Genomic DNA, 24,594 nt, shown 5'->3' with positions numbered 1-24,594 from the left:
GTCTTGCATGTCCAGTTCATTGGCAGTTTGTCAAGCAGTCTAGGCAAGACCAGTTTCTTGCCAAATGGTCAACCAACCTCATAAGGAGCCTCTTCAATGCCCATCATCCTCTTGAAGTAGCTTGGTGCTGCCTGGAGGAGATATGTCTCACTGTCATGAAAAGTCTTAAGTTCTTAAACTTTAAAAATGACATATTCTGAAGGTCTCTGAAAGATTTAAAGAATAGCTATCTATCTGAAACATATCTCTATACATCTAGGAAATCTAACTAACATGACTACAAGCTTGACTATTATAGATGATTATCTATTAACCTATATTTCTTAATATACATTACATTTTTAAATGAGCTGCACACACAATAACCTTAATCAAGAGCAGAAATATACATATAACAAAATTGACCTTAAATTTGTATCAATAAATAAGATCCATACCAATGCAAATCTCTATAGCATCTCTCCCTTTAAATGTAAACAAACATTTATAGACAATATTTGGGAATATGGGCGTAGTTCTATCCAAACTTCTGTCTGCTGTTATTGGGCAAAGTAATGTTTTGGGGGTGTTCATGGCGACCTTTCAGGGGCTCTTGGTGTATCAAACCACATTAGCCTGGAATGAATCCACAGGTTCTCATCCTCTGTGGGAACAAAAGAAGAACCTCTTTTCCAAAGCAATATATCCTTAGACACAAATTCTGAAGTCAATACCTTTATAATATACATGCTGGTTTAACTTAGCAGCCCATACAATGAAATTTCTCTCTGTACTTAGCTCCTTCACAGTCAAAAAATTCAAAGAAAACACAATAATATACATAATCCAGATATTCTGTGATTCATCTTTATGTGGCTTGTTTTTACCTGATAAGCCTTCTGATCAGCCCCTAAGTTGATCTTCTTATAAAGTTCTCTGTAGTACTGAGAATAGATGTGTCCTGTTAATCAAAGTATGCAGTCCCATTCTTGGTAGGAGAAGTAGGTTTGTTCTCCAAACCTTAGCTGTGAAGTCCATGGACAGCTTTGTATTTGGATGTGCCACCCCTCAATCAGTTTTATCAGCACATTGTACAGTGTAAAACTGTGCTAATAGATTGTCTTTTTTTAGGATCCAAATGAAGATACAGAATGGAATGAAATATTAAGAAATTTTGGCATTCTTCCTCCAAAAGAAGAACCAAAAGATGAAATCGAAGAGATGGTGCTACGCTTACAGGAGGCGGCAATGGGTACAGTGTGCATTTGGTGGGCTGCATGGAAGAATAATGCAGTGAAGGCGGTAAAAATACACTTTGTGACACGGGAGACGGGACTAGATATCTTTTAATATAAACTCTGCCTGTCCTCTCAAAATTAGGAGAGTGCCACCTAAAATGAATGATTTGTGTGTTGTAAAGCACAAGCCAGTTAATAAAAGTGCTGAAATATGTGTATAAGACACAGATTTTTTCTATCATATGCCTCTACTTTGAAATTACCTTCTCATTTGTTAATTCAATATAGGATCTTATTCATTAATGTTTCCATGTACTTGGAGGAAACCTAAATTTATGGGTTCTGTTTAATTCTCCATCTTTGTTCGCAAGTATCCTCTCAGTTCTATGAACTTTGAGATCAAAAATGCTAATATTACAATTTTTGTAACATGTGACCATGCTTTAGCTGGTTGCTACAAGTTTGTTAAAGATATTATTGATTTCTATTACCTAAGCTGTTAGGGTTATCGATTTTTCATTTGTTTTGTTTTCTAGAAGTTGATTATAAAGTAGAAATAATGTTCAGACCATTAGATGACCTGAATTTTTGTTTTAGTTAAACCGTATGAGAAGATGACCCTTGCACAGTTGAAAGAAGCTGAGGATGAATTTGATGAAGAAGACATAAAAGCTATTGAAATATATAGGTACAGTATTGTGTTACTGTGGGATTGCTACTTGAGAAACTGGCTTGTTAAATCTCACTAAGAACCTGTTTTATGCCATAACTTGATTTTCTCTTGCTCTTTCAAGATTCTGCCTTTGTCTTTTGACAATTTGACTCTGCTGTGTTGCTATGTGGATATCTTTGGGTTTGTCCTATTTGAAGTGTATCTGATATATTGGATTTTAGACTTGTGTCTTTAATTACATTGGCCATTAATTCTGAAAATGTTCTCTTTTCTTGTATCTGCTGCTTTGGGGCTCCCAAAGTATTATGTCGAGCTGCTGGACAGTGGCCTGTAGGCCTTTTCATCCTTGTTCACTTTCTTTGTTTTTTTTTTAATCTGTCTTCTGGGTTAATAGTAGCAATAGTCCTACTGTTCAATTTTCTGATTCGTTCTTTTGGTTGCTTGGACTTGTGAAACCCTCTGTATGGTCTTCATTTTAGTCCAGTTTCTTCTCAATTCTCCTGGAGTGTGGTACTTGTAATATGAAAGGTGTAGGATTTTTTTTCTCATGGGCTTGAATATTTGAACATTTGGTCTCCATTTGGCAATAATGTTTGGAGAAGTAGTGCAGCCTTAGTGGGAGGACTACATCACTCACCATGGGGAGTACTACATCACTCACCGTGGGAAGGGCTACATCACCATGGGGAGGACTACATCACTCACCATGGAGAGGACTATGTCACTTACCACAGGGAGGACTACATCACCGTCGGGAGGACTACATCACCGTAGGGAGGACTACATCACTCACGGTGGGGTGGCTTTGAGAGTTCATAGCCTTGCCCTGTTTCCAGTTTGCTCTCTCTGCCTTTATACTTGCAGTTGAGGGTGTGGTCTCTTAACTTCTTGCTCTGGCTGCCATGCCTATGTGCTGCCACACTTATGCACCATGATGGACTCTTGTCCCTCTGGAACCATAAGCCATTTGGAGATTATCTAAACTCTTCCTTCCATAAGTTGCCTTGGGCATTGTAGCTACTATGAATACCAAATCTATGAGCTTTGAAAATACCATCAGAGAAAGAAATAAGTCAGAAAAGGCTATATAAGTAGAACAGATTGCTAGATGCCAGATCTTGGAAAGAACAAGTAGGAGGTAATTGCAAATAGATACAAGATTTATTTGTGCCAATCAAAAAGTTCATTGCGGCTGGAGAGGTAGCTCAGTGGTTAGGAACACTGACTGATCTTCCAGAGGATCTGGTTTCCCAGAATGCACATGGAGGCCTACAACCCTCTCCAGTTTCAGGGGATCTGACACCTTCTTTTGTCTTCCATGGTCTTCCATGAGTACCAGGAATGCAAGTGGCACACAGATATACATGCAGGCAGAAGACCCATACACATAAATAAAATAAAAATAAAATTTGAAAGTGTTTTGAATTGTATCATGGTAATGGACCCTTAACGTTTTGATCCATCTCCTATACTTCCCCGAGCTGCTCTTTCTCAGGCAGTGACTGTGGCCTGGGTACTTTAGGACCAGATCACCTTAGGATCCTGAACCTCCTCCCATGTAAGTCAGGGATCTGTGTGGAAGACAGCACAGGGCACTTTAGGACTGAGAGTCAGAGATGGGTACACCACTCTCACCTCTCTCTGTCACCATCTGCCCTCACATGGAAGCTGGCAAATGTGATTTTCCTGCAAGCCACCGAAGAGGAATCTATAATGATAATTAGGTTCTAGCAAAGCCTCGGGTAAAGATAAAGAAGTGAAAAATATCTTATTCATGAAATTAGAGACAAAAATGCCATCTGGTAGGTAACCAGCTATGAAATAGCAAGTGAATTGAACCCAGAGGCTCCTGTAGCTAAAAGGGAGAAGAAAGTCTAAACGTCACTGTGAACTTATCTGCAGTCTATTTCTGTGGCAGATACACTAGACCGTCTTCCGGACATGCGTCCCTTTCTCTGGTGTGTGTCACGGCAGCCAGAAGCTAGGAGCTAAAGCTGCTTTCTTCCCAAACTCCATTGCAGCAAGGATAGCAAATGGGTTCAGGTTCTGCTAACACACTCATAGGATATTTGGGTTCAAAGCTAAATTAATGGAGAAAGCAGCGGGGAAAGCCTATAGCATTCACGTAAGTGGTCTGAACCTAGAATTTGTGTCATGATTCTGGAGCCATTGTTCTGGCAGCACTTTCTCATCCTCAGATTGTTGCTAGGGAGACTGGTTCCTAGTGCCAGCGGTTGTTATTGTGCCTCTCTGAGTCTCAGAGTAATGTAACATGTGGGCCAACAACTGGAATCCAGATTCCCCAGTTTCTGGATTGCGGCAAAGACGCCTTGGCCGACCAGTTTTGCAGTGTTGTCCTGGGAGTCATTCCTGGTTGCTCAGCCTGGAGCCTGCTCTTTCCGCCTCTTCAGAAAGTCTGCAAAGCACTTAATTTCCCAGATTAAGTTCCTTTCTGCTTAAAATAGCTAGAGGGTTTTCTGTCTATGTACGCGAGGCACAGTTGATTTGATTGCTAAAAGAAAGCTGCAGGCCACTCAACAGTGTCTTCTTGGTGGCAGGATTAACCCGTGTTAACCTTTCCAGTGAACTAGGGAGGGAAAATGAGTGGGAAGAGAGAAGCTGATAGTTGTGCCACTAAGAAGGTGCCTAGTGGTAGACCTAGCTCTGCATCATTATTCTCTTTGTGTTTGACTCCATTGTTACCTAAAGTAACATACGTCATCTGGCATGCTTCATGTATGAAACGAGACCAATGTGTTCCAAAGTGTGCACAGGAGTTTTTGTTGACTTTGCTACAAATATGATCAGGAGGTGGGTGCCACTGAACAGTTACCATTCTCGGGAACAAGGGGGCACACCCTGGCACGTGGTCCCACAAAAGGAAACACCTGAATAGGCCAGGATCAAAAGCAGCAAGGGAAAAATCTCTGACACAGCCTTCGTTGTGGTTTCTGTGGGAAAGAACAAGCAAGGCGGGGTCAAGAGGCTTATGATTGGCTAGTTTGAATCATTTTGGTGGGCTCTGGGTTAGGTCTGTTGTTAGTTATCTGGTACCAGGTTCTGGGATGACTAGGGCAGGGAGCCTTGTAAGAAAAGAAAACAACAACCACAGAAATCAGGCATGGTGGTGTATGCCCAAAGCCCCAGACATTTGGGAGCTGAGTTGGGAGGACAGTCTGAGCTCAGGAGTGTGAGACCAGTCTCAGGGGCATAGCTAATCCTGCCTCAAAAACTAAGAGAAAATAAAAAATGACCAAGGATGTGCTTTCAGAATTGGCTGGCTTGCATTTGAAGAATGTGCTGTTTGGCAAGTGTTTGTTCCTTCTCAGAACCAGCCAGTTCTGAAATGAGTATTCCTTAAAGGATTAGCAAAGTTCTAGATGCCAGAACATCAAGAATGCAGGAAATGAGGAACACCGAGATGATTCAGTGGGCAGAGGTGCCTTCTGCCAAGTCCATGACCTGAATTTGTCCCCTGGAACCCACCTGCTGGAAGGAGAGAATCAACTCCTACAAGATGTTCTCTGTTCTCCACACATGTGCAATAGCATGCACAGGTGTGCACATATACCCGTGTTCATATGCACACAGGCACACACATGCATGTATGCATATGCTATAGTGTTCAGTTCCCAGAACCCCCATCAGATGGCTCACAACTGCCTGTAACTCCACTGCCAGGGAATCCAAAGCCTTTTGGTCTCCTTAGGCACATGCAAGCACCTGGAACAAATAAACTCAGACAGACACACACATACAGAGAGAAAGAGATAGAGAGATAGAGAGATAGAGAGAGAGAGAGAGGAGAGACAGACTGAGAGACACAGAGAGATAAATAATAAATAAAAGAATATGATACTAACATTTTTGTTTCAACTAGAGAAAAACGGTTACAGGAATGGAAAGCACTTAAGAAGAAACAAAAATTTGGGGAATTGAGAGAAATTTCTGGAAATCAGTATGTGAATGAAGTTACAAATGCAGAAAAGGATTTGTGGGTTGTAATTCATCTGTACCGATCAAGGTAATTATTACCACAGTATTTCAGACTGTTGGTGCCATGATGTTTTAAAAATGCTCCTAGCTTTAGGGTCTGTGATACCTACGATGAGGAGTATTAAAGAGAAAGGAACATGTATTTCGTATGGATATATTATAGAACTTTTATCTTTAGAGATTAAATTAAGTATACTAAAATAGTTTCATTTTCAATCTGAAGAATACCACATTTGTTAGAAAAGAGGTGTTTGGTAACTAAACCTCCTATATATCCCCCCAACGCCCCACTAAACTGACCTCAAACTCAGCCAAGGATGGCCTTGAACTACTGATCCTTCTCCCACCCCCAACATTCTGAAATGAGTGGGGACCCAGCCCAGGACTTCCTGCGTGTTAGACAAGCACCAGCGGAGCTCCATTCCCAGGGTCTTGTAGGCTTAGGAGTCTTGCAATTGTGGGCTTTCTAAATCTGTAAATCTTGATGGTTTCCTGCCTCCCCCCACACAATTTCCATAGCTTCCTGAGTCTTGTGGTTCTCCAGCTTCCCTCCCTCCAGGGGGAAATGTTTCAACCCTGAGGAAATAACTACACAGCAAGTTCTCATCCTGGTGTTGGCATCAGAAAAGAAAAGAAGTTTCTTAGGTTGGGAAAGTAGACAGACTTGAGTGAACTGTACAACATAAACAGAAGTGCAGAAGTCCAAAGTATCACAGTACTTCCAGAGTTTGGAGTATTAGCTCTGCCTTAGTCATACAGTGTGATGCAGTGTCAGACAGACTACCATGCTGGGCAGGAAAGCAGTGTCCGCATTATAAAGACCTGAAGGGACATGAAGGAGGAGCCAGTGAGGAGGAGCCACTTGAGTTTCCTGAGCTTGGGCAATGTGGGTAATCTGACTTATTTCCATGAGGGTTTTATGATGACCCTTCCATGAGGGGTATATCACAACACTTCATGAAGGTTCTGTGATGATGGTTCCATGAAGGTTATATGATGACACTTCCATGTTGTGTTCCCTTTGTAAGTAGGGTCAAGGATACATATGAGTAACAAATCTGGAAACAGATTTATGGTAACAATGTAGCTCAGATAAGGAGCCAATGAAGTGGTGGCCAAAGAGAGGAGATAGCATTTTCAAAAGGAGGTAGAGTTGATATGACTTGATACTGAATAGACATTGTAGAGAGATTTTTGATCTAAGCCAATTTAAGAAATATCAAAAAAAATATCAGTTTGTTTTTCCCCCCTTTGAGCATGGAGTTGGATAAGGAAGAGAAATGACATCTACTAGCTGCTTGGAAAAACATTTAAATTTAACATGGAGACAGAAGAGGGAAGTCAGAGAGGTCAAAAGGAAGTTAGCAGAATATGGCATCACGGAAACCAAAAGAGAGCATCCCAAGAACAGAGGCGACAGAGCACAAGAGGGCAGATTTTGTTGTTAGTTTTTCAAACACACACACACACCTTTTCATCTTGGTTATGACTACAATGAAAGAAAATGGTTATTAGAAAGGGATGTGAAGTTATGAGGTTTTCTTTTTTAAAAAAAACAAGATTTTGAGCTTTAATATGTTTATGTAAAGTGGAGAAATTCTTTGCAGAAGGGAAAGTAAGAACACAGGAGAGAGAAACGGAGTAAAACCAAGGAGTGTGGAAGAAAGTGGAGGTGTGCGGGTGCAGGGTGGCAGGAAGTCAGCCCTGAGCTCACAGGGAGACTAGGAGGAAGGGATGGAGGGAGAGTGTGGGCGGGGCTTCTGCGATGAATGGAGCCGTGAGAATGCGAAGTTTGGGATTCTGATTTCAATAAGCTTTAAATCTTAGATGAAAAATAATTCTGGACATCGGCATCCAGGATGTGGAAGACTGTGGGTGAAGTTTCTTAGAAAGCCAAAGAAGTCTGAGATGACACACTCTGGATGTGAGCACCTGTGCCATTGGAGTGAAAGAGTTGGGATCTCTTTACCTCAGCTCAGCACTGCCCCAGATTCCCTAGACATGCCTGTTCTTTGTTTGTGTTCCTATTTCTTCCACCCAGGATGCTAAGTGATTAAAGAAATGCTAAGTAGAATATAGTTCACTTAAATTAGGATGCCAATTCCCAGGGTACCAGCATCATTCCTAGGGTACAAATATGCATTTATATAAGAGGTAAATTTCTATTTTTGCCATAGATATTCCCTTACTTTACTAGACTAAAGGAAGCAATCTGCATTTGAAATACTCTGAATACATTCTTTTATACACTCTCTTTTTCAGCGTCTCCATGTGCTTGTTGGTTAACCAGCATCTTAGCCTCCTAGCAAGAAAGTTCCCAGAAACTAAATTTCTTAAAGCCATCGTGAATAGCTGCATTGAACACTACCATGACAACTGTTTACCAACAATTTTTGTTTATAAAAATGGTCAGATAGAAGGCAAATTCATTGGAATTATAGAATGTGGAGGGATAAATCTCAAGCTAGAAGGTAATAATGTTTTTTTTTTTTTTTTTTTTTTTTGGATTTTCGAGACAGGGTTTCTCCGTAGCTTTTGGTTCCTGTCCTGGAACTAGCTCTTGTAGACCAGGCTGGCCTCGAACTCACAGAGATCCACCTGCCTCTGCCTCCCGAGTGCTGAGATTAAAGGCGTGCGCCACCACCGCCCGGCTTGATGTTATTTTTTAATGTTTATAAAGTAACAACTAAAAAGCTCTCCAGAGGAACAAGTATGAAAGTTTATTTCTTTGAAACAGAATTTCTACCTTAATTTTCTTCTCTTTTTAAGTTTTTAAAAATTATTTTAGCATGTATGTGTTTACCTGTGTATGTATGTGTGTGTGTGCGTGTGTGTGTCCCTGTGCCAATGTGCATGTCTGGTGCACATGGAAGCCAGAAACAGGTGTTGCATTCCCTGGAACCGGAGTTACAGGCATTCATGGTCTACCACGTGGGACTGGGATCGGTCTCTCTCCAGCCCCCATTCAGTTCCCTTTTAAAATACCTCCAGATCAGGTTTCCTGTCGGCATGCTTAGACTATCATAATACTTTTTGCCTAAAATTCTTAATGTGTCTGTCTAAAATAACTTTTAAAATGCAAACCATCTCGTTTAGAATCCAGTCCACCTTCTCACATCTGTTTCTCAGTCCTGGGTAGTGCCTGCCTTAGTCGGGCTGGGCTTAGTCACTGGAGACCCCAGACAGAGCTTTGTGCTCACACTTTCTCCTAAACTCTCTACTTTTACCTAAATTCCCCACCTTTATCCTTCCAGTCCAAACCCTGTTCCTAAGGTTCTCCTCATTTCCATTTATCTTACCATGTGTTCCCGGACTGATTAAGCATCTTTCTGTTTTGTGAAGCTAAAATTCTTTAGCATCATTGCGTTAGATTATGCCGTTCAGTGACACTGATGTTCACATTGCTGTGTTGCTGGAACCTGCATCCTTATCCACAGCTCTTACCATCTCGTCTGGTGAAACTCTGGACCCATTAGACAGCAACCTTCCATTACCCTCTCTCCCACCCCTGGAAGCCACCAATATACTTTCTGTCTTTATGAAATTGATGATTTTAGACACATCATGAAGTAGGATAATACATTTTTCTTTTTTCTTTTGTGCCTGATATCACTCAGCATTACATTATCAAAATTCATCCTTTGGTTTCCTTTCTGAAGTCTGAACAGTGCCCCAGTGTCTAACGGGCCACATTGCAGGCATACTTCCTTCTTCAGTCGACACTTACATTGCTTTTGCCTTTTGATTGTCATTAATAATGCTGTGAAAACATGGATGTACAAATCATCTCTTCAATAATTTTGTAAATAAACCCAGAATTATATTGCTAGGTCATATGGCTATTCTGTATTTATGTTTTGAGGGACTGGGTCATTTACTTGTACTTTAGTCATAATGTGTAAGTGAGCATACATATATGTATTTTAGTGCGTGCACACACAGAGAAATGTAAGGAATGGTTGTATTTAAAATTGAAACTATTCAGTAAATCACAGTATAGTATCCTCAACCTTGTTTTTTAAGCTTAACAATAATTTTCCAAACTTCTTCCTTTTATATCTGATTTAATAACTTTAAATATTATCATTCTCTCATTAAATACCCCTTAATTTATGTTTGTTACTTCCTTTCTGAGAGAAAGTGAGCTGATTGCCATTTTCTAATGACAATTTTTCTGTCATCCTTGTGCCATTTGTGAAAAATCTCTTTGTCTTTTCCACTTTTTAACTCCACTAGGAAGGTACCTGTGATGGTGTTGTCAACTTGATAAGTTAGAATCACCTGAGAGGTGGACTTTGGGGTGTGTAAGGGGGAATTACCTTTATCATGTTAAGTAAGGTGGGGAGCCCCGTCGATTGTGGGTGGTACCCCTCCCTAGGCAGAGGGTGCTGCAGTAGGAGTGGAGAAAACCCGCTGAGTAATTACGCATGTATCCACTGCTCTCCCTGACTGCAGACATGAAGAACTGTAACTTGGAACTGTGAGCTAATAGGTCCTTTCTCCCTTAAGTTTCTTTTGCCAGAGTGTTTTTATCACAGCAACGGGAAAAGAAACTAAGGCTCTACCAATGATGCTGTTGATTTCTCCTCTTATCAGCCCTGTAAGAGAGTTCTCATTACCCACATCCCTATCAAGTCTTAGAATTGTTTTGCTGCTGTGATTTTGTCAAGCTGACAGACAATGTTATCGTTTTGGGTTTGGCAATATTGGGAATTGAACCCAGGGCAGGGCCTTATGCACACTAGGCGAGTGCTCTACCCTCAGCTATAATGTCACTACAGAATATCCGGTGACTCTTTAAATTTGGAATACTAGTGGGGTTAGCATTCTTTCGTAGATGTTGGTCATTTGGTGTCTTCCTTTTGCTTTGCTCATTTTTCAGTGTGTTCTTTCAGTGGATTGCAGAAGTCTGTGAAGTTCTGTCCACTGCTTCTATGGAGTTGCACACAGGTTCTTGGCAGCTTGCCACTTCAAATTTCTTTTCTCTGAGTACATGTATTACCTGTGATTGAGCCCAACCGTCCACCACTGAGCTACACTTCCAGGCTAACACTGCTTCTTTCTTTTCTCTTGATACAGAGTCTGGCTTCAGACTCTTAGGCTCAAACAATCTTCCTTTCGCATCTCAAGTAGCCGAGGCTCTAGATATGCAGACCTGGCTCTAGTTTCACTTTATTGTCAGGCAAAAATTGTATTGGTAGAGTTAAACTTACTAATCTTTTTTTAAATTTACTAACCTTTTAAATTATACTTGTCATGCTTCCCTGAAGGCGCAAGTCATAAACAATCCCACACCAGTTTGGAATTGTGATTAATAGGGTGGTATTTATTTAAAGGGGAATAAACTTACATATCACCGTCCCAGACAACAGCCCTCTGTGCATGCAATTAGGAAGAAGTCTAGTCGCCGGAACGGGAGCAGGAAGTAAAGAGAGAGAGGAGGGAAGTAGCCGCTTTTTTAAAGGGATAGAGACCATGCCCCAATGGGCTGGTATCTCGGCGGCTATTGGCTGGAGGAGCGGAAGGACCTCCCGCAACACTTCCCTTTAAAAGCCATTATATATATTTTTAAGATGAAAAAGAAAAAGATATCCCCTTATATTTTCTCTAGGTCTTAAATAACATTGTAATGAAGTATTACAAAGAATGGATCTAAGTTTTTTATGTTACCCTAATGCCATTTACTGAAACTTCATTTTCCACCGTTTTTAAACTTACTTTTAAACTACAAAGTATGCAGAATATGAACTTTTACAATCTTGGTCGTTTTCCTTGTCTTATTCTACGCGTCTCTTTTGAGGCGGGATCTTCCCAGTTGGCCTGAACTTGGAGTCCTCCTGCTTCAGCATTCCTGGCCGCAGAAGCATAGATAGCTGTGTCCCGCCTTGCAACTTCTGTTCTTTTTGAGGCTAGATGGACAGTCAGGGTCCTTCTGTCTTTGATCTGTAATAAATGCTGCTACCAAGGAAGCCAGTGTACAGACATCTGCTGCAGTTCCTATCTCCATCCATCTGCCAATACCCAGAACTGCAATTGCCAGATCATACAGTAATTCATAAGTTATTTTAGGAATTGCCATACAGTTTTCTGTAGCTGTTATACCACTACACTCTACCCAACAGCGTTCAGGGCTCCCACGTTCTCTCTGACCCTTTCAGCACTGGTTAGCTTTGTTTTTGAAAATAACCATCCTGGGGGCTGGAGAGATGGCTCAGTGGTTAAGAGCATTGCCTGCTCTTCCAAAGGTCCTGAGTTCAATTCCCAGCAACCACATGGTGGCTCACAATCATCTGTAATTAGGTCTGCTGTATACATAATAAATAAATGAAAAAATAAATATTTAAAAAAAGAAAAAAAATAACCATCCTGGTGCAGGGGATGAGGTATTTTCTGTTTCTGCTGCAATTTTTACATGCACCAATTTATTTCTGAGGTCTCTGCTGTATTTTTTAATCCCTGTATTAATAGAACACTAAAGTTAGTGTTGTGTTTTGGTAATTTATATATATATTTTTTAAAAATCTATTAACTGTCTAAATTATTTTTAGGTATATTGGGTGTGTCTCTTCCCAATAGTCCATTATTTTTTAAATATTGAGTTTTAATCTTTATGAACTACTCAGCTATTCGCCCTGTACCAGAGCTTTGTTTAGTTAGGGTCTTTACTTTGTGCATGCCCATCCAATGCCCAAGGAATGACGGTATCTTGTCAGTTTGGTTATGACCCATATATATTCCTTGTTACTTGACTTCTTCCTTATCTTGTAAGCATTTCTACCCATTCCTCAGCTACTGACTGTTCTTAGGGTTTCTGTTGCTGTGAAGAGACACCATGACCACTGCAGCTCTATAAAGAAAAACATTTAATGGGCTGGCTTTACAGTTGCAGGGGTTCAGTCCATTATCAAAATAAAATAGTAGGATATGGCGGTGTGAAGGCAGATATGGTGCTAGAGTTGAGACTCCTACATTTGATCAACAGGCAACAGGAAATGAACTGAGTGTCACACTGAGGGAAGCTTGAGCAAAGGAGACTGCAAAGCCCACCCCCACAGTGATGCACTTTCTCCAACAAGGCTGTCGCTCATAATAGTGCCATTCCCTTTGTGGGCCACAACGTGTGTGTGTGTGTGTATGTGTGTATGTGTAATAGCATGCCACAGTGTTTATGTTGTATGTATGTATGTGTGTGTATACTGTCATGGCATAGTGTGGTGTGTGTGTGTGTGTGTGTGTGTATTGGCATGCCATAATGTGCAGGTTGTGATGTATACTGGCATAGCATAGTGTGATTAGTGTGTATGTGTGTGTGCTGGCATGTCATAGTGTGCATGGTATGGTCAGAGGATAACATTAGAAATCAATCTTTCCTTCATCATGTGGGTCTCAGGGATCAATCTCGGGTTGTCTGTGAGACTTGGTGGCAAGCTCCTTTATCTGGTGAGCCCTCTCATGATCCTCAATTTCCATGCTAATTTTATCAAGGTCAATTTCTGTTTCATGTAGATGAGAAATTTATCTCCATTTCCCCGAGATTTTTATCCAGTTTAATGATGGGTTTTATCTATTATAGAACTTGAATGGAAACTATCAGAAGTTGGTGCAATACAGACTGACTTGGAAGAAAACCCCAAAAAAGGCATTGCAGATATGATGGTGTCTTCAATTAGAAACATTTCCATTTATGACAGTGACAGCTCCAACAGTGATAATGATGCCAAGTAGAACTAGTTAATAAATAGCTTCAATGTATATGTATTGAATGCTTTATTTTCTATTGACTTTATAATCAGATAAAAAGGTATAGAACTTATTTTTATTTTTATGTAAGAATTAGAGCCTACATGTCAATTGAAAATTTTTCAGGTGTTTAAGAATATTGTCTCTTGAAAATATGAACTTTTACTCCTTAGTATTTTTCTGTGACTTACTTTTTTCTGATGCCTGTTGAAGAAAACCAGCAAATACCTTAAGTCTTTTGTGTTGCATAATCACTTCCAAAAAGACCCATGGAAGAAAATAAATTTAACTTTATAAATAAAATTAATACATTTTGTATGTATGCATCCATGTATGTATAGATGTACATGCCTACGAATGTGCATATGGAGGTCAGAGGTTGATTTGGGTATCTTCCTTAATGGTTCTCCTCGTTAATTTCTGTGATAGGGGCCCTCATAGCAAAGCAGGATGGCTGAGCAAGGAGTGCACTCCCTTGTCCTCATCCTTGGGTCCTTGCATTCTGCTTCCCAATACTGCATTGCTTTAATGTGGGTACTGAGGACCTGGACAAGGTTCACGTTTGAAGTTTACCTGGGAGCCACCTTTACAGACTCCTAAGTTGGTACATTTTGGAATCTATTTTCTAGGAAAATCTTATCAAAGAAATGGCTGCCTAGTTATAGCCATTTAATTCCCTAACTCCTTAAGAAATGGGTGGATTAGTTCTTGTTCAGGATACCTCAATCTTGGGATGAAAGGAAGAGCCTCACTATCATGGAGTCCAGTGCAGCTCTTGCACTAGCCGATGCACGTAAGCATGAGCATCAGTTCCCCTTCCATGGAATCACGTCTAAAGCATCTCCAAATGTCGTCTTTTCCTTTTCAATTTTAATTGTTTTTATCTCTGCTGGTGCTTTGCCTGCACGTTACTCTGCTCATCACCCGTGCCTGGTGCTCAGAGAGGCCAAAAAGGGCATCAAATCCCCTGGACTTGGACTTACAGTGAGCTGCCATGTTGGTGATGAAAACTGAACCCAGGTCCTTTGAAAGAGCAGCCAGTGATCTTAATCACTAAATCATTCCTCTATCCCTCTTTTTTTTTTAATAAAAAATAGTAGCTGTTCATCTCTTTTTTAGTGTTGAAATTAACAGTTAAAATTAGCTAAAATGAAAAGTAAACTTTTTGCATGCAAAACCGAAGGTTCACGTTGAGGTTTTTTTTTTTTTTTTTTTTTAACCACTGAATAGTACTCCATTGCATAAATGTACCACATTTTATTTATCCATTCTTCAGTTGAGGGGCATCTAGGTTGTTTCCAGGTTCTGGCTGTTACAAATAATGTTGCTATGAACATAGTTGAACAAATCTCCTTGTAATATGATTGAGCATCTTTTGGCTATATACCCAAGAATGGTGTTGCTGAGTCCTGAGGTAGATTGATTCCCAATTTTCTAAGAAACCACCATACTGATTTTCATAGTGGTTGTACAAGTTTACATTCCCATCAGCAATGAAGGAGTATTCCCTTACTATACATCCTCTCCAGCATAAGCTATTATTGGTGTTTTTGATCTTAGTTATTTTGACTGGTATGAGTCATTTTGATTTGCATCCCTGATGGCTAAGGATGTTGAACATTTCCTTAAGTGTCTTTCAACCATTTGAGATTCTTCTGTTGAGAATTCTCTGTTTAGATCTGTATCCCATTTTAAAATTGGATTATTTAGAATTTTGATGTCTAATTTCTTGAGTTCTTTATATATTTTGGAGATCAGTCCTTTATCTGATGTGGGGGTGGTGAAGATCTTTTCCCATTCAGTAGGCTGCCTTTTTGTTTTAATGACTGTGTGGGGGTGGTGAAGATCTTTTCCCATTCAGTAGGCTGCCTTTTTGTTTTAATGACTGTGTCCTTTGCTTTACAGAAGCTTCTCAGTTTCAGGAGGTCTCATTTATTTATTTTTGCTCTGAGTGTCTGTGCTATTGGTGTTATATTTAGGAAGTGGTCTCCTGTGCCTGTGCATTGTTAGCTACTTCCCACTTTCTCTTCTATCAGATCCAGAAATTTGTATGCAAATGGATGGAACTAGGAAAAAAAAAAAACATCCTAAGTGAGGTAACCCAGACCCAGAAAGATGAACATGGTATGTACTCATTCATAAGTGGATACTAGCTGAAAAGCAAAGGATTCCGAGCCTATAGTCCACGACCCTAAAGAAGCTAAGTAACAAGATGAACCCTAAGAGAAAAATATATAGATCTGTCTGGGAAGGGGAAATAGACAAGATCTCCTGACAAAATTGGGAGCATGGGGGTGGGAGAAGAAGGGAGGGCAGAAAGGGAGGAAGAAGGGAGAAGGGGGAGGAGAACTTGAAGGAATGAGATAGTCGAGATGGGGGAAGGACAGAGATGGAAAGCAAGGAAAGAGAGATTTTGATTGAGGGAGACATTATGGGACTGGCTCGAGAGAAATTCCCAGGAATCCACAAGGACGGCCCCACCTAAGGCCCTAAGCAATAGTGAAGAAGGTGTCCGAACTGGCCTTGCCCTGTAGTCAGATTGATGACTACCTTAAATGTCACCGTAGAACCTTCATCCAGCAACTGATGGAAACAGAGACAGAGACCCACAGAAGAGCACTGGGCTGAGCTCCCAAAGTCCAGTCAAAGTATGAGAGGAGTGAGAATATGAGCAAAGAGGTCAAGACCATGATGGGTTTCACCCACTGAGACAGTCTACCTGAACTAACGGGAGCTCACCAACTCCAGCCAGACAGGGAAGGAACCAGCATAGGACCAAACTAGACCCTCTGAATGTGGGTGACAGTTGTATGGTTGGGGCAGACTGTGGGGGCACTGACAGTGGCACCAGGATTTATCCCTACTGTTTGTACTGACTTTTTGGGAACCTTTTCTCATTGGATGGATACCTTGCTCAGTCCAGATATAGTAGCCAGGGCCTTGGACCTTCCCCAAAACAATGTGCCTTACCCTCTCTGAGGAGTGGATGGAGGTGGGGGAGGAAGGTGGAGGGGATGGAAGGAGGGGAGGAAGTGGAAACTGAGATTGGTATGTAAAATGAAAAAGATAGTTTGTTTTCTTTTTAAATAAAATAAAATAAGATAAAAATTTTCCTTCTTAACTCTGATCCATCCAGTAATAAGGGTTTTTACACAGACACAGTTCTGAAGACCAACATTTGTAATATATTAGAACAGGACGATTGTGTGTGATTCCAGCCTCTCCCTTCCACAAGATGTACACACACATTCTTCTAACAGAGACTCATGCTTGTGATATTACAAGCCTCTACCATGTCATAAACACCTTTGTCTTTTCAGTAACATATAGGTATTTGTCAGTCTGTGAGAAAACTTATATGTCATATTCTTCACTATATTGAATGATTTGATAGGGCAGAAACTTGACAGTTTTTAATTGCCCAATACTCAATAATTGTGATTTTATTTTTAACTATCCCTGACAACTGTGTGCTACAGAAATCTGCTCCTCTACTTACAGTGTCTTATTCAACTTTCCTCCTGTTGTTATGGGCATTTCCAAGAAACTTGTTAGAAGTACATGATCTCTGGCTCTATTCAAACCAACTGGGTTGAATTTTGACTTTCATGAGATGCCTAGATGATTGGCATGTGCATTAAAATTCCAGGGGCACTATGCAGCAAGCCCCTTAAAGCTTGAGTGTGGTAACCTCTCCCCATACTGGGTTATTAGATCACCCAAGTTGAAACTCCAGCTTCAGTTCCAAGTCAGAACTGAATTCAAGGAACCCTGAAGATGGAGGAGTCTGCTTTAAGATAGGATCTATCTATGTAGGCAAGACTGGTCTCAAATGGGTTGTGTTTTAGCCTGTTTTTTCCTTCCCTCCCTTTGTCTATCTCCAAGGACTTAAAATCCATATTGCACTGAAATACTTATTTTTAATGAGGCATGTTGACTTCTAGAAACTGGGTCAAGCTTTTATGGCACGGTCTCATGCTCAGCATGAACACGGATCAGATTTAGCTCCATTCCACTGATCTCTTAGTACTGTCTCCCCCCCCCCCGAAGTATTCCTAGGCTTCTTGCTGTTAGAACTCCCTTTTTCTGTAGGTGTCAAAACGGTTCAAGCCCAGTCAGTACTTGCAGCCAGCAAATCACGAGAAATATCACACCCTGGCCTTATCAAATGGTGGGGATGTATGCTTTGATTTAGTTCAGCCCATCTCTGATCAGTGGTTTCTCTTTAAGTTTCTTTCTTCCTGTTTGGTAAGTATTGATGATATTGATAAATCTTGTTGGGACTAATTGAGTCCTGGCCTTCAGCTGCTCTTCCCTGCTAGAGCCTTCTAATTGAAGTTACTAAGAGCTGTGCTTTACCTAGAGGATCAGAGGATGGGATTTTCACCTGTTGGCCATTGACTGCAGGATATTTAAGCCTCCATGGTGCTATTAAAGTGAAAGACCCTCTGTTTCAAGGGCTTTTGTACCAGTGATTGGAGGTCCTTGTGTTGGTCTGTCTCTGTGTGTGTTTCCTCAACCTCTAGCCCCTCGCCCGAAGCTGCGAACTAGATTCTAGTGCATAGAGCGCAGACAGGGTGGGGGGCACCCTGGCCTTATCAAATGGTGGGGATGTATGCTTTGATTTAGTTCAGCCCATCTCTGGTCAGTGGTTTCAAGTCTCTTTCTTCCTGTTTGGTAAGTATTGATGATATTGATAAATCTCCCTTTAGACTCTCAACGTTTAGAGACACCTTCAATTTGACGCTATTAAAGCCTTTAGTCACTTAACAGGGAAGGAAAAGAGGAGTAAAGAAAAAGACAGCACTCAGTAGGAACTCAAGGAGATCTGGCTTCAGGGATAGACGTGGATACAGAGGTAGAAGAACACACGTCTGAGGGCAGCCTGGGCTACAAACATTATTGAGACTTGTCTTAATAAGAGCTAATAGTTGGAGATGGAGTTGAGGGGTAGAGCGCTTTGATCCTTAGTGCAAACACACACACACACACACACACGCGCGCGCGCACACACACACACACGCACACGCACACACGCGCTCACGCATATGCATGCACAGAAGGAAGAGGAGGCAGCTACTGCAGCAACGTGACTTCAGTGAATGACGCTCTCAGGTATTTTCGTTTGTTTTTTTGAGGCAGGGTTTCTCTGGAGCCTGTCCTGTATCTAGCTCTAGTAGACTTGGCTGGCCTCAAACTCACTAGAAATCTGTCTGCCTTCCGAGTGCTGGGTTTAAAGGCGTGCGCCACCACTGCCTGGCAGGTACTCCTCTTTTTAAGTGCTGTGCATGAGTGTGAAGTTAGAGATGGCCATGAAAGATCCACTTTCCACTACTTTGACCATAGCTGAAGGGGCAGGTTTCGAGCATCAAATACTGGTAGTTATTTACGTGATGAGATACTAGACTCTCTGTTCCCTCCTTTGGACTTCACTTAGCATCGTATACTGGTGGCAGCATCCTGTTACTGTGTGACACCTGATACACAGGTGGCAGCTTCTCGTCACTGTCACGTCTTCTTACAGACAGCAACTCATCTAATCCTGTGTTGAATGCTCCTACACAGGTGACAGCCTTACCTATTTACAGTGCCACACATTCTTACACAGCCGGCAACTTTATTATATACAGTCTCATGCATGTTCTTATACAGATAATTCTGTAAGAGTGTTCCACATTCTTCAGGATTCTCAAATACCAGGACAACAGTACTAGTCACATAATCTTCCCCAGTGAATTCCAGTTTATCCCTGCTTTACACTTTTATAGACATATCTAGAGCTACTTCTTGACAATCTGCCTCCAATCATAGTTTGGGGGTATAAAAATCTAGCATCTCTAATCTCATTCACTCAATTCACTTCAGATATTGAAATAAATGCTGTAAATAAAGCATGTGGTTCCTTTCCTCTTGAAGTGTATCATCTGGTAGGGGAGATGGTTAGTAAGACATTAAACATTAAACAAATACATACGCTACTAGGAAGTTTTATGGGGGAAAGAGTAAGCCGAGAAGAGGTGGGCACTGTGCAGGTGGAGGAAGAGTAGGGATCCTTTAAAATACCAAGCTCTTTTGACACATGAAAGTGGAGGAGGCAGGCTTAAGAATAGGCACAGCAGAAAGCAGGCAAGTCAAAGCCTGAAAGTGGTGGTGATTAGCAAGGAATTGAAAAGATGTTTCTGGAATGTCACGAGATCAAATGGTAGGCCATGACGTTGGAGGGCAGGCATGGGGCAGATCAAGCAGGGGATTGTGGCCATGGTTAAGCATTCGGGTGGACTGCAAATAGATGTTTTAGAAGGAATACAATGTAATTTCTTGCACACTTTTTTTTTTTTTTTTTTTAAGACAGGGTCCTGCTAGGTAGCCTAGATAAACCTGGAACTCACCATTCTTCTGTCTTGGTGTCCCTGATGCTAGGATTACAAGTATGTACCACTATTAACCACTCACAATTTCAAAAGAATATTTCTGTTTGTGGGGCATACTTGAGACACCCAAGAAAAGACATCAAGTAGGTAACTGGACATGTGTATGAAAACTGATGAACTGGAAACTGCAGTCAAAACGCTTGAGTCAATGGAACCATTCCTTGGGCTCCAGTGACAGACTGTAAAGATGGACAGCAACCATTCTCACCACCTAAGGCCACAATTCTCCAGAATTCCTACCCTTGTATTTTATGGGTAATACTCGGAAGCTCGGGGGAATTACTTGACTCTGTGTCCCTTCAGCTTAGGGAGAATTAGTCACATTTTAAGTCTATACTTTTGACTCTGAATTCTATAATACCACAGATATTGCTGAAATTCCCTCTATTTTAAAAGGACTAGAAAGATCCCAAGTCATAGGGCCATGAATATTTAAAAACTGTACAGTATTCTTTTACATGCCTGAAGCTTCCAACTCACCTAAAAGTATGGCGCACTAGTTGTGCTGTGGCAGATTGAACGGTATTGTGAGAGGGAGACACTCTTTGTGGCTACTGGGACAGAGGGATAGCCAAAGAATCTGACCAAAGGCAGCCGAAATCATGGAAGGAAACTGATTTTTAAAATAGCCAAATAATATCCCTTCACGTTCAGTAGTAGCACACATCCATTGGCTGAAACCCAGCTCCTTCACTGGACTTAAGGCCCATTTAGCAAGAAGAAAATAATGCCTGGTATTGGAAACCTAGCCAGAGACTTGGTGCTAGTGACATTGTGAAACTTGATGGAGAACCCACAATGTCCACATTACCAACCCAGCAAGCGTCCTAACTACATACTAAATATTAATCATTATACCCACAGATAAGTATAGGTTTCACCCTTTATCAAACTTTTTTATGCAACAAATAGAGACTATTACAGAAAGCCACAACAGATCAAAATGCAAGAATGAGTAACTGTATGGTACTTATCCCCAACTTACACATCTACAACACAGTTCTGTACCTAGGGCTCAGGGGTCACAGTGGAAGAGGAGGCAGAAAGATTATAAGAGACAGAGGAAAAGGAAGTTTACCGTGAGATGTATTTCCTAGAAATGTCAGAGAAGCTATATCTATGAAGTCTCCACAGTGTAGCTTCTGAAATAAGACCTGAGCAAGAAAGACATGAATAGACATGCTAACATGGAAGGGGTAAATCTCATAGGGCCTCAACCCTTGTGTAGGCCACTAAGGAATGCTAAAATCAGGGAAACACAGTTCTCCCCAGAGCAGAGCCCCTAAGTTGGTTATTCAATATCAAGTGCCCAACCCTGAAATCATAGCCGTACAGGTAGCATCATACAAGCTAAGCAGGCTGTATTTATATATTTAGGAACACACACACATGCACGCACACACACACAATTAGAGAAACAGAGGCCATGAGTTTGAGAGAGAGCAAGGTGGGGTACATGGGAAGGACTGGAGGGAGGAAAGGGAAGCGGGGAGATGGTCCAATAAATTTCAATTTCAAAAACATTTAAAGTGGTTAATGCTTGACATGGAATTTACTAGCAGGTAGTGTTAATGTACAGCTGTCTCAACTGTCCTATGCGCTGAGACTATTATCCTCATTTTACAGATGAAGAAGAGCTTTATTTGGAAATCAGTTGAAAAAAATTGGAAACATTTTAAATGGCAGCAAGGCACAGGGGAGTTTACAGAACACCTAACACATGTGGTTAAAATTGGGAGCCTTGATTTAGAATTTATGAAAACTATGAGGCAAAATTTTTGTTTGACGGAAACACAGAATGTTCAAATTGGGGATCAAAAGCTTTTCTCCCTCCCTTGGAGAGAATATGGAAGGAAAGTTGTAAAGTGAACCGTGGAAATATTCTAACGGTGGCAGAGGACTGAGGAGAAAATCAAGGGATTATCAACAGGTCTTGGTAAATAATTAAACCCAAAATGTGAGAGGGAGGAGCCAGAGGTGACTAGGAGAACAATGAAATCATTTCAAGGGCAAAGGTGATGTGAAGATATATGTACTAGAGAATATGGAATATAAAATGGGACTGTCTCTAGACTAAAACGGAAGCATTGAGCCTAAGGAAAGCCCTCGGACTCTGGTCTGGCTGCAGCCTACTTCAACAGCACTCTGACTTTACTTCCTTTCACTACCGTCGAGCGGTCAAGACACTAATTTGGATATGGCAGAAAATCTCATTGGTTTCAGCAATAAAACACACGCATTCGGGAATTTATTACTTCACTGAAATTTCCAGAGGAATCTAGCCCCCACTGACGGGCATCAAGCATCTAGGCTACAACTCCATCTTTGAATCTGCCTTTTTGTTTGTTTTTTCCTTCCCTTTTCATTAGTTACACAAGAAAAGGCTTTATTCTTCCAGATTCAAATCCACTAGAAACCAGTCTTCCGGATAGTAACTGTCAGGCTGAAAGAGAACTCAAGCAAGGTTTCCTCCTTCGAGCGTTCTGCCTGGCCCGCAGGGACTGAGTGGAGAATGGGTAAGTTGTTTAGAGGAAACGAACCAGAGCAGCACATGGCCTTCAGAACAGCAGAAATGTACAGTAAGGGTTTTTTTTTTTTTTTTTTTTTTTTTCCGATGGTGAAATGAACAAAGCATCCATCAAGGGAAAATTCTCCGGACAGTCTCTGGCTATGCAGCCCAGATTAGCCAGGAATTTGAGGATTCTCCTACCTCAGCGTTCACACTGCTGGGAGAATTGGCAGCTAAATTCTCCCGGTTTGAAGTTCTTTTATTCTGAGCATACACCAAGAATTTAATTCTTACTGGGGTGGACATACCTTGAAGAGAGATTTGGAAACTAAAGAGTACAGATTTATTTATTGCCTTCTGTTTCATGTCCAAAATAATTTTTTAAAAAGAAATTAGTAAAAAGAATTAGGGCTCTAAAGGCTTCTTTTCCAATAATTCGGGTGCAGTGGCCACGAAATAAGTGTAATCTGGGGTTCTGGTTCATCTCTGGAGCCATCCTCAGATTTTATAGTGTTCTCTTGCCTTTTTATAAAATGAGCAAACACATTCCGACCTTTTGCAACCGAGGTCAATTGTGTCGCCCAAGTCCACGTCCGGGGAGCAGCTGGAAACCGAGTCCCCGCAGCCCACGCACCTCCAGGAGAGGAAGTCGACCTCTTCCAAGTCGGGTTGGAGAAGTTTCACTTGGCGTCAGCTAAGCTCTTTGCTTTTCCAGGGACAGAGGTTCCTGTCGGGCCAGCGGCTCCCAGAGCCAGGGAGCACCGCTCCCGGGGAACCGAGAGCCACTCAAACCGCTGCTGGTGGCCGCACCCTCCGCCGGGCCCCGCCTCCCGGCCCGCGCTGGACAGGGGACCCCGGGGCATCCCCGCTCCCCTCTGCGGCCGCAGAGCGAGCAGACGCCGGCCCACAGGAGTCGGGGTTTCCTCGGGCGCCCGGGATCCTCGGGAGCAGCGCGACGCCTCGCGGCTCGGGGCTGCCTAACGGGGAAAGTCGCATGCGCGCCCGGGCGCGCTGGGGAAGGCGGCCGCGAGGGGAGGGGCGAGTGCAGAGCCTGGCCAGCTGCGGAGCCCCGCGTCCACGACGCATGCGCAGGGAGCGCAATCACGGACTCGGCTGGCGGCTACCGGCTGGGGAGAGGAAAGCCCGGACGGCGAGAGCGCGAAGGAAATCTGGCCGCCGCCGCGCGCGCGCTCCCGGTAGGTGCGCCCCACAGGGTGGACCCCGGGTCGGACGCGCGGCGGGCGGCCGGCCTCGGCGGCGCATGCGTGCTTCCGGAGCCGGTGGAGGAGGGGAAGGCCGGGAGGGGGAGGAGCGCGGCAGTAGCGGTGAATTTGGAGGGGTGGGTTGGGGGCGCGCACCGGCCGCCCCAGGTGCTGCTGGCTGCCGGGGCCGCGGCGGCTCCCGGTTGTTGCGGCCTGGCAGACGCCAGTCCCCACGGTCAGAGACCCGGTTCGGGGGAGGAGGGAGGAAGCTGGAGCCTCAGGCGGCCACACGGTGAGAACGCAGGCGGGCGCGGGGGGCCGCGTGTGGGGCCGGGGGCGAGGGGCGCGGCGGCGGCAACCAGGCCGGGAGGCGGGAGCTGAGGCCGGGATCTGGGTGCTAGCCGAGCGCGGAGCTCCCCGGAGTCGCGCTCAGCTGGGCCTGCGGGAAATGTCCGCGGGCTGCCGGGGTTACCTGCGGGGCAGGGGGCGCGGCGGGTCCTGCGACCCAGGGGTGGGGGTGGGGACGCCGGGGCGGCCGCGCGCTGGAGGCTGGGCGCGGGGACAGGCCGACTCGGCCGCCCAGAGGGCTCGCGCCCGGGACCCGCTAGGCCTTGTGACCCACTTTATTCCTGTCACCACTCGGGCACGTTTGGAGCGGCGCCCAATGGGGCGATGGGGCGGCCAGCTCCTCGGCCGAGCCCCCGCCCGCCCTCGCGGCGGCCGGCGAGCGCCGCGCTCCGCGGTCCGAGCGGCCGCCGCTGCCGCCCGGGGCTGGTTCCGTTAGTGGTCGTGGTTCCGGGGCTAGGTCGGCGGGCTGCGCGGGGCC

The 24,594-nt window shown here is 43.1% G+C and overlaps 2 protein-coding genes across 12 annotated transcripts in view; both read left to right on the top strand.

The window, feature by feature from the left end:
- The first annotated feature begins 1,116 nt into the window (after positions 1 to 1,116).
- On the top strand, positions 1,117 to 13,611 carry Pdcl2 (phosducin like 2). Its single transcript, XM_057773105.1, has 5 exons — positions 1,117 to 1,231; positions 1,815 to 1,905; positions 5,771 to 5,914; positions 8,149 to 8,357; positions 13,460 to 13,611. The coding sequence occupies exons 1-5, from the start codon at positions 1,201 to 1,203 to the stop codon at positions 13,609 to 13,611; spliced, it is 627 nt and encodes a 208-aa protein (XP_057629088.1). The 5' UTR covers positions 1,117 to 1,200.
- Positions 13,612 to 23,639: 10,028 nt separating this feature from the next.
- The window catches only part of Clock (clock circadian regulator), an 83,174-nt gene continuing 82,219 nt past the window's right edge, over positions 23,640 to 24,594 (top strand). For 9 of the 11 annotated variants that reach the window (XM_057772744.1, XM_057772743.1, XM_057772740.1 and 6 more), the window contains exon 1: positions 23,640 to 23,762. The gene's annotated coding sequence lies outside the window, so the exon portion shown is untranslated. Of the gene's footprint in view, positions 23,763 to 23,857; positions 24,061 to 24,594 lie in introns of those variants that run through there. The other 2 variants (XM_057772742.1, XM_057772739.1) reach the window with 1 other exon arrangement.

This window comes from Chionomys nivalis, chromosome 6, assembly GCF_950005125.1.
Source record: "Chionomys nivalis chromosome 6, mChiNiv1.1, whole genome shotgun sequence".
NCBI lineage: Eukaryota > Metazoa > Chordata > Mammalia > Rodentia > Cricetidae > Chionomys > Chionomys nivalis.
This window is presented reverse-complemented; position numbering and strand designations above follow the sequence as displayed.

Excerpts from the sequence above, each read along its gene's own strand:
- Pdcl2 (XM_057773105.1), top strand. The coding sequence starts at position 1,201 with ATGGTGCTACGCTTACAGGAGGCGGCAATGG. Across the intron at positions 1,232-1,814 it reads CTTACAGGAGGCGGCAATGG|TTAAACCGTATGAGAAGATG; the intron begins GTACAGTGTGCA and ends TTTTTGTTTTAG. Across the intron at positions 5,915-8,148 it reads ATTCATCTGTACCGATCAAG|CGTCTCCATGTGCTTGTTGG; the intron begins GTAATTATTACC and ends TCTCTTTTTCAG.